This window comes from Gopherus flavomarginatus (assembly GCF_025201925.1).
Source record: "Gopherus flavomarginatus isolate rGopFla2 chromosome 11 unlocalized genomic scaffold, rGopFla2.mat.asm SUPER_11_unloc_2, whole genome shotgun sequence".
NCBI lineage: Eukaryota > Metazoa > Chordata > Testudines > Testudinidae > Gopherus > Gopherus flavomarginatus.
In genome coordinates, this window is record NW_026114603.1 from 33,989 (window position 1) to 43,823 (window position 9,835).

Below are 9,835 nucleotides of genomic sequence, written 5' to 3' on the forward strand. Positions count from 1 at the left end.
CGTTTTCAGACACCAGGAGGAAGGTCCTGTGGCGAGGATAAAGAAGGTGTTTGGAGGAGGCTATGGGGAAGTAGACCAGGGAGTTGTAGCTGTCATGCAGCTGTTACAGGAGGCACTATAGACAGCTGCAATCCACAGGGCCCTGGGCTGGAACCCGGAGTAGAGGGCGGGCCTGGGTTCCCCCCAAACCTCCCAACTCCTGATCAGACACAGGAGGAGTTGACCCAGACTGTGGGGAAGATCACTGAGATGAGCAAATCCTCCAATAAGAGCAGGACCCACCAAGGTAGAGAAGGAACTTTGTCACAGCGCTAACTGCGGAACGGAACCCTTGCATAAAATGAGACTCACCTGTAGCCTTAAGTGTTTGTTTAAATGACAGCAGTGGATTAGTCCTATGAAAAGAGTACTATAACTCATGTGAAAGGTGTGGTATAATGAGATAAGATAGCCACCCAGAGAAAAGGTTAGGAAAGGATCAGCTAATGGGCAGTAGGGGCAGAAGATGATGAGGTGTCGAGAAGGGGTAGCTATATTGCATAACAACTATAGGCCAGATTTTGAAATCAGTGGGAGTTAGTCACCTGAGGACAGATGTTAAAGGTACTTAGGGACCTTGTGGAACTTTCAGAAGTATCTAGGCTCCTAACTCCCATTGATTTAAATGGACATTGGCTCCTGTGTGCTTTTGGAAATCACAATAGGCTCTTAAAATCCTCTAAAAATCTGTCCCTGACTGCCTATCTGTTCAACTATGTGGAAAGACAGAGTGTGGGATTTTCAAAGCTATTTAGGACAGGGAAAGGTCAATTTCCTATTATTTCTATTTCATTTGTCAGGGTAGGAAGTTAGTAAAAATCCTATCAGAAAGCAGAATTAAAATAGTCCAACTGAGTTTGAGATCAACAAGGCAAACGTTAATAAATCCCTTTGAAATTTTAATCCACAAAACTATAAAAGGCATTATACAGTGGATGACTGGGAAGTGAGAGGAGATTGGTTTGAGACCAGAAAGGCATAGGCTATTTCTCAGTGTTTCCCAAAGAAAAATAAATGGTATTAATGAGTTTATCTCGTTACTGATGGGACAATGTCCTGAAAGACCCAAAGGACATGAGAGTGCGCAGCCACTCAAAAGATACGTATCTTGTTAGATAGATAGATAGATGCTAACAGAAGGTTTCATGTCAGAAGGAATATCATACAAACTTCTACATCAGGTAACATTTTCATTCTTTTTGTTAGTGTAAATTGATTGTTTTTCACCTGTTTTCAATCTGCACTCAAGAAGACAAGCAAGAGAAAATTAGGAATGGATTTATTGTATATCCAATGACAATGATTCAGTGACACTTGGTTCACCATCACACAAAGGTGATTTCTCAAGACAAGAGTTGTGTTCCTTTTAACAACAATTAACCTAGATGAACATGGACAGTTGTAAATGTCTAGACACTCACAAACGTTTGGGCTAGGACAACACTGGTGCCTTGTAACAAACATTTGTGGGGGTAGCTAACCTGATTGGTGATCGCTTGACTTGAGTTAAAAGATCCTACTTTCATTAATGTTGACTTCTGATTTATACCAGTGCAATAATCAACCTCATTGACTTTAATTTACACCTGGGTGAGTTGATAATCAGGCCCATTGCATTTAATAGTTAATCATGCTTTACAATGGTACAAGTTAGATAAGAAACAGGCACTAATGTCTTTGAGGTTAAGAAGAGGGCAGGCTAAAAATTTTCCACCAAAACTGGTTTTTGATGTAAAGTTGGATTTTCAATTTAACTTTTTCTCTCCCACAATAAATGACCAATTTCAACTTCTTTGTCCAAAAAACAAACCTGTGAAAGTGGAAAAGCTTTTGATTTTTCAGCCATTTGTGGTCCAAAACTGAAAAAACCTGATTTGGAAGTGCCACCATGGTGCTTCATGGGAGTTGTATTGCTGTATCTTGTGTGCCCATTCTGCTTCATGCATGGCATTCCTCAGCCAAGGCATCAGTAGCACAGCAAGGAATGCAACAGAAATGTATGCCTTTTGTCAGAGAAAAACTCAGTTCTCGCTTTTTTGTTTGGGTGCAGCAAAATCAAATCCTTTATTATTTCTCCAGCAATTGCAATAGAGGGAGGGAGTGCCCTGGGACACAGTCCAGGACAGGTCTCTCAACAGGTAAACAATTACAGCAAGCATTTATACCTTTGTTACATACCATAACAAGCAATAATACAGACAATAATAAGCAACAGCTGCATTTTGTTTATACATAGGCCATCCTGCTATCTTATTTTTCTCACTTCTGGGCGCCAGTCTACGTATTTAATTTTCAGTGCAAGGTTGTGATAACTTCTCACACAGTTCTTTCCTACTCACCTCACACTATCCTCGCTTCTACAAGTCTCGCGTCATTAGGGTTACAGCTGGCCTATGCTAGCCTGACTCTTGCTAACAGACTGACATGCATTAAGATGGTGGTAAGGTGATAGGGAATAGCCAGCATGGATTTGTAAAGAACAAATCGTGTCAAATTAATCTGATAGCATTCTTTGATAGGATAACGAGCCTTGTGGATAAGGGAGAAGCGGTGGATGTGATATACCTAGACTTTAGTAAGGCATTTGATACGGTCTCGCATGATATTCTTATAGATAAACTAGGAAAGTACAATTTAGATGGGGCTACTATAAGGTGGGTGCATAACTGGTTGGATAACCGTACTCAGAGAGTAGTTGTTAATGGCTCCCAATCCTGCTGGAAAGGTATAACAAGTGGGGTTCCGCAGGGGTCTGTTTTGGGACCGGTTCTGTTCAATATCTTCATCAACGATTTAGATGTTGGCATAGAAAGTACGCTTATTAAGTTTGCTGACGATACCAAACTGGGAGGGATTGCAACTGATTTAGAGGACAGGGTCAAAATTCAAAATGATCTGGACAAATTGGAGAAATGGTCTGAGGTAAACAGGATGAAGTTCAATAAAGATAAATGCAAAGTGCTCCACTTAGGAAGGAACAATCAGTTTCATACATACAGAATGGGAAGAGACTGTCTAGGAAGGAGTATGGCAGAAAGAGATCTAGGGGTCATAGTAGACCACAAGCTTAATATGAGTCAACAGTGAGATACTGTTGCAAAAAAAAGCAAATGTGATTCTGGGATGCATTAACAGGTGTGTTGTAAACAAGACACGAGAAGTCATTCTTCCTCTTTACTCTGCGCTGGTTAGGCCTCAACTGGAGTATTGTGTCCAGTTCTGGGCACTGCATTTCAAGAAAGATGTGGAGAAATTGGAGAGGGTCCAGAGAAGAGCAACAAGAATGATTAAAGGTCTTGAGAACATGACCTATGAAGGAAGGCTGAAGGAATTGGGTTTGTTTAGTTTGGGAAAGAGAAGACTGAGAGGGGACATGATAGCAGTTTTCAGGTATCTAAAAGGGTGTCATCAGGAGGAGGGAGAAAACTTGTTCACCTTAGCCTCCAATGATAGAACAAGAAGCAATGGGCTTAAACTGCAGCAAGGGAGATTTAAGTTGGACATTAGGAAAAAGTTCCTAACTGTCAGGGTAGTTAAACACTGGAATAGATTGCCTAGGGAAGTTGTGGAATCTCCATCTCTGGAGGTATTTAAGAGTAGGTTAGATAAATGTCTATTAGGGATGGTCTAGACTGTATTTGGTCCTGCCATGAGGGCAGGGGACTGGACTCGATGACCTCTCGAGGTCCCTTCCAGTCCTAGAGTCTATGAGTCTATGAGTCTATAAGATCCCCTACAAATCCTTGTCAATTCTTTCCCTACTTCCACACTTTCACTGCTCAGAAAGGATAGCCCAGTGCTCAATCATCAGATATGTGTTCAATTCCTGGCTCTCCCAATATTGAAAATAATTCTCAGCAATTCCCCATCTGCCTTTCTGTAACCGATTTACATCTGTACAAAACATTACAGTCCATCCCCCTATCTGGAGTAAGGTGACATATACTGGTTATGCCATCTGAGAAGCTAGCCCAATTGTTCTAATCTGACAGTGTTTTACAAAGGTGTAAATGATGACACAAGGTGTAAGACTGCTGATCTCTCTGTGCCGCAGTTCCTGATTTATGTTGGTGGTGTGAAGATAAAGGAATTAGTGTTTATGAAGCAGTCTTTACACTGTTGGTTTCATGTAAGTACCTAGGTAGACAGAACCACTAGATCATATTGGCATCACAAGCAGTAAAGCACTTCTGAACTTTCCAATGTGTTCATAAGATTATGGAAATGTTGGAATTAAAAGGTTTAAGAGCAGGTGAGATAGTAGAAAAAATGTGGGGCCTCTTTTATGGCTAAAGATTAAAAGTCCAGTTGAACAGCCACTTCACAGGTGATTGGGGGTAGTATGTTGGGAAGAGAACTGAGTTTGGGGGGTGTCAAGGATTACCTGATTACTAACTAGTGATGGTTGCTTTTAGTATAATTGGTAGAAATCTGTAATCTTGGAGCTAAAGGGCCAGGATTCTAATCCTACTATTTGCAGTGTGTGTGTTATTGTGTCTGTGTTCCATAGTACATTAATTTTTTTACAACACAACATTGTTTTTCTCTAGACAACAAATGGCTGGGTTAGAGAAGGTGAATCAAACCACTATCACAGAATTTCTGCTGGTTGGATTTGAGACCCGTTCTGAGCTGCAGATAACCCTCTTTGTGATGTTTTTCATTATCTACCTGTCAACCATTGCTGGGAACATTCTCCTCATTCTCACAGTTTGGACTGACCATCATCTCCACACTCCCATGTACTTCTTTCTCAGCAACTTGTCCTTCCTGGAAACCGGCTATGTTTCCAATGTCATCCCCAGGCTGCTGGTGAGTTTTCTGACGCAGGACAAGACCATCTCTCTGCCAGGTTGTTGCATCCAGTTGTATGTTTTTAGCTTCCTGGGGACTACTGAATGTTTCCTCCTGACTGGGATGTCCTATGACCGGTACTTAGCAATATGCAGACCATTCCATTATGTAACTCTGATGAGCTCCAGGACTTGCTTTCTGTTGGCAGTTGCTTCTTGGACATGTGGATTTGTGGCTCCTTCCTTCACAGTAATTATGACATCTAAATTGGCATTTTGCAGCCAGGGTGAAATTAACCACTTCTTTTGTGATTTAACAGCAGTGTTGAGACTTTCCTGTGAAGACACCAGCATCATTAAGGTAACATCCCTGATCTTAGCTTCCATCATAACCCTGGCCCCATTTGTCCTGACCATTACATCCTACATCTATGTCATCCTAACCATCCTGGGAATCCCATCCACTGCTGGGAGGAAAAAGGCCTTTTCCACTTGTTCCTCTCACCTCATTGTTGTCTCAACTTTCTACGGGGCTTTGATCATCATGTATGTGGTGCCCTCAGGAAACCAGTCTCTGGATTTCAACAAGGTGTTCTCCCTGCTCTACACAGTGGTAACTCCCATGTTCAACCCCATTGTCTACAGCCTGAGGAACAAAGAGGTGAAAGGTGCCTTGGGAAGAGTAATCCATAAAATGTTGCTTTCTCTCAAGATGTAGCAAAGTTGTATGCCCCCATTTTCAAGTGAAATCACAAGGGAAGAAAATTCAGCAGAGAAATTCTAATGTCAAATACTCCAACAACATCCTAGGTTCTTGAATGCAAATGATTCTGCTTCATCAATGGTTTTATAACTCAAAGGTTACCTGAAAAGTGTGCAAGTGTGTGGATGTGGGTGGGTATGAAAGAAAAAGAGAGATGATGAGCTATTTTGTTCATTTTTCCTTCTTCTATGATGTAGCTATCAGAAATTCACATCTAGGGTAACCTGGACGTTTCTACAGATGGAGGTTTATGATTTCAGAGACACCAAGGAATTACAACCAGGTTAACGGAGAATGCCTGGCACACACAGCCCCATTAAAACTCCCTCCAGGAGAAATTTTCCATGCTGCTGTGTTGGGTCCAAATCCACTGGACCTGTGTGCTTTACATTTCCTGAAATCTGAGCAGGCTGCAGAATTTTCTCTTCCAGGCACCTCAAGCACATGTCCTGGGTGTAGGCAGTCCATTTGTTACCACTTTACCATATCCCAACTGCCCTAGACCTCCACCAGGAGCAAAAATAACCCCTTCAGCCTCCCCAGTAGCCTACGTACATCCTTTTCCAGAACTCCCCATGGTACAGGTATCCTGGGTTTATAGTTTAACTGCTGGGAAGTGCCTTGATGGTAATATCTAATTATATAAATTAGGACAGACCACTGTCAGAGAAAAACTCAGTTCTCACTTGTTGGTTGGGTGCAGCAGAGTCAGATACTTTATTTATTCTCAAGCAATTGCAAAGAGGGAGAGAGTGCCCTAGGACGCAGGGTTTCCCCCTCCTAGGCAGGTCTCTCTCCAAGTAAACAATTACAGCAAGCATTTATACTTTTTGTTACCTACAATAATGAGCAACAGCTTCATTTTGTTTATACATAGGCTATCTTGTTTTTCTCACTTCTATTTAGACGCAAGTTTACATTCCTCATTATCAACACAAGGTCGCAACGACTTCTCCCACAGTTCTTTCCCACTCGCTTCACACAATCCTCGCTTCTACAAATCTTGTATTATTAGGGTTACAGCTAGCCTAACTCTTGCTAACAGAGACTGTCTTGCATTAAGATCCCCTATAAATCCCTGCCAGTTCTTTCTTTACTTCCACACCACAGTGATATTTATTCTGCCTTGGCTGCCTTTCAGCCAAGCCTTTGTTTGACATGGTTGTTGTTTTTCTGACTTGTTTTAATGTAAACTTGCTTAAATGACATTTATAAGCCACTGTGTAGGACAGGGGTGATATGTGCGGAGAAGAGATGATAGAGAAGACGCCTGAACAAACTGCCAAAACCTGCTTGACGAAAAATAGGACAATCCCTGTATGGAGTAAAGGGTAAAAAGAGAAATAACATGAAAATAGCATGGACAGCAAACATTATGCAAGCTGAAGCATATGCATGCACATTGTGTGAGTTGGACAAGACACATAATACTTCACGTTGATTGGAAAAGAGTAATGAATATTTAAATTGGAAGATGTGACTTCTGGAAAGTTATATGGCAGGCAGTGGTAGAACCCCTTATGGGGTTATTCCCTATGACGTCATGGATGGGTATATCTGTATTAGAATGTAAGTGGGTTGGTAGTGTGTGAGGAGAATGTCATTGCGACCTACCTACACCCCAGGAGAGGGTGACTGGTGCCTGTCTTTTTCCATACATCTGTTATTTCTCACTCTAATAGGAACTGCCATCACAAGGTGCGCTTTTGGTTCAAATAAAGATTTGAATGAAGAAACCTGAGCATCTAAGACCAAGAGTGTGTCATTCTCACACAACAGCTCTTTTGAAGCACATGACAGTGACACAAACAGACACACTGGCAGGCTCTGAATAGGGTTCTTGAACTCTTCATGTATCACAGAAAATATATAGATCCAGGCAGAAATAATAAACACACCAACATGCATTTTCTTGCCTCAGTTTCCTCATTGTTCTGGAACATTCTATGGGCTTATGACAGAGTCTTCTGAGATGTCCAGGATCCACTGCACATCCACATGGCTACATCTCTGAATCATGGAGTCTCTCCTTCTCTCTCTAAGTCAGCTAGCTTTCTTCTCCCTCAGTAGTCCCAGAGTTAAACAAGGATGCCCTGCTAGGGAAGCAAGTCTGTCTCATCCTCTCTCCTGCCCAACATTTTCTGTCTGTCTCCTCCTGACTCAGCCTCCATGGTTTCTAAAGACTTGCACCACTGCCTGGGTTTCTTTGTTCTGCTGCAAGGCATTTTCCACACTCCAGAGCCCTGCAGAGAAACTTGGGCCATAACTACACATACAGGACTGTACCAGTACAGCTGCTCCACTGCAGGGCACATGTGGTGAAGATGCCCTGTGCCAACGGGAGAAAGCTCTCTGGCTGGCATAAAACCCCACCTCTGCAAGCGGCATAAGCTGTGTCAGGAGGACAAACTCTCCCTCTGACATAGTGCTGTGCACACAAGCGCTTGTGTTGGTGTAACTTATGTCGCTCGGGGAATGGGTGGAATATTCACATCCCTGAGCAACGTAAGTTTTACCAGCAGAGGATGTAGTGTAGACAGCCTTGGCTGAACTGGTTTCCCAGTTCCTTCTCAATAGGTGAACATTACAATTTAATGACCCACCCTTGTACCCTGTCTGAAAGAGATGTGCTACAGTCCTGTCAACAATCTGCTTTCACTGAGGCATTCCATGATTCAAGAATTTCATAACATCCACCAGGATTCATAAGCTGTGCATAGACAGATTCCCTGAATTGTGCGATTTTCAGAGTCATATTTTGAAGATTTAAGAGGGACTTAAGTACATGGGCTTTGTGTGATTCTGGTCATCTTTACAAAGGTCAATTTACCTCATCCCCAAGCATTCACTAAATTATTAGACCACAATCACTTTGTTTTCATTGAAAGAAGCAGTATTAGCAATGTCTACATAAACAGCTGGAGTGCTGTATCCAGTTTTGTGCGCCAAATTGACAAATTGAAGCAAGTCTAGAGCAAAGCAATAAAAGTGATCAAAGGTTTAGAAAACCTGACCTGTGAGAAAGGATAAAATAGCTGGGCATGTTTAATATTGAGAAGATAAGTCTGAGGGAGGACCTGATAACAATCTACATATATGTTAATGGTTGTTATAAATGTAACCCTTCTGCCCCTCTGAGTTGGCAGCAACAATGGCCGGGTTCAGTATCCAGGGGTTCCGTTTCAGTAACACAATGCATAACCGGCTCGAGCCCCCACCCAGTGACCTGGGACACTCACATACCACACCCCCCTGGGCGCCTCTAGGAGGCAATACTTCCCCTCTCGCAAGCACGGAGTCTGAGTGTAGCAAAATCTTTTTTAATAAAGGAAGGAATCAATGCGGCATCCCATGGGAGAAACACCACAAACAGGGTTATAACACAAACCATAAACAAAAACCCACCTCCAAGTACGTTTGGCACTGTCCTTTTTCCCCTTAGGGTTTTAAGTCCTATCACCCCAAAGTCCAACAACCCAAAAGTCTCTGGTCAATGCCACCCCAGAGTTCGAGAGTTTATCTGTAGAGGTCCCTCCCCCCAGCCTGGGTAGAAAGGGGCACCTTACGTGGTCCGGGGCCAACTGCCCTGCCTCTCCGTGGGTTCTGCTTCCGCCTTCTCCATGAACTGCTCCGCTTTACCAGCTGCTCCACTCTGCTCCTCCAGCCGTCCTCAGAAACTGCTCCGCTCCACCAGCTGCTCTGCTCCATGAGCTGCTCCAGTTTTTTCTGCAAACTGCTCGGCTCCGCTCACTCTGTGGGCCGCTCCACCCGTCCCACAGCTACTCCGCTCTGCCAGCCACTCTGCTGCCACCAGCTGTCCTGTGATCCGCTCCAGCCGTCCCCGCAACTGCTCCACTCCGCCAGCTCAGGCTCCCCCACTAGTTAGCACAGTACTCAGTGCTCTCAACTCAGTAATTTTAGCTCTTTAGTAATTTCAACTCTTAGTGATCTCAGGTCTTCATTGGGGAGCCCCAGTGCTAGTGCACCATTAGCCCAAAGTGAATTCAGCTCAGTAACCTGTATTTAGATTCTTGAGGGAATAAAAAATTCAACTCTGACATTCCACAGTGGAGAGTGGAGGGGGTGCAACTGGTGCTTCTGGCTCCACAAGGAGACTGCACCACCAGACACAGATACCTGTCCCCAGCCTCTCTCAGTTCACTGGGTTTTGGAACCCATGTCCCTTGTCTAGCAAGTACCACCCAACTGAGGGTGAGTCATTTGTCACCAAGCAGTCCCA

General features: G+C 43.3%; 1 protein-coding gene across 1 annotated transcript; it reads left to right on the forward strand.

The window, feature by feature from the left end:
• The first annotated feature begins 4,596 nt into the window (after positions 1-4,596).
• LOC127040957 (olfactory receptor 5V1-like) lies at positions 4,597-5,550 on the forward strand. Its single transcript, XM_050935485.1, has 2 exons — positions 4,597-4,891; positions 5,153-5,550. Exons 1-2 carry the CDS (start codon positions 4,597-4,599, stop codon positions 5,548-5,550), a joined length of 693 nt encoding a protein of 230 aa, XP_050791442.1.
• The last annotated feature ends 4,285 nt before the right edge of the window (positions 5,551-9,835 follow it).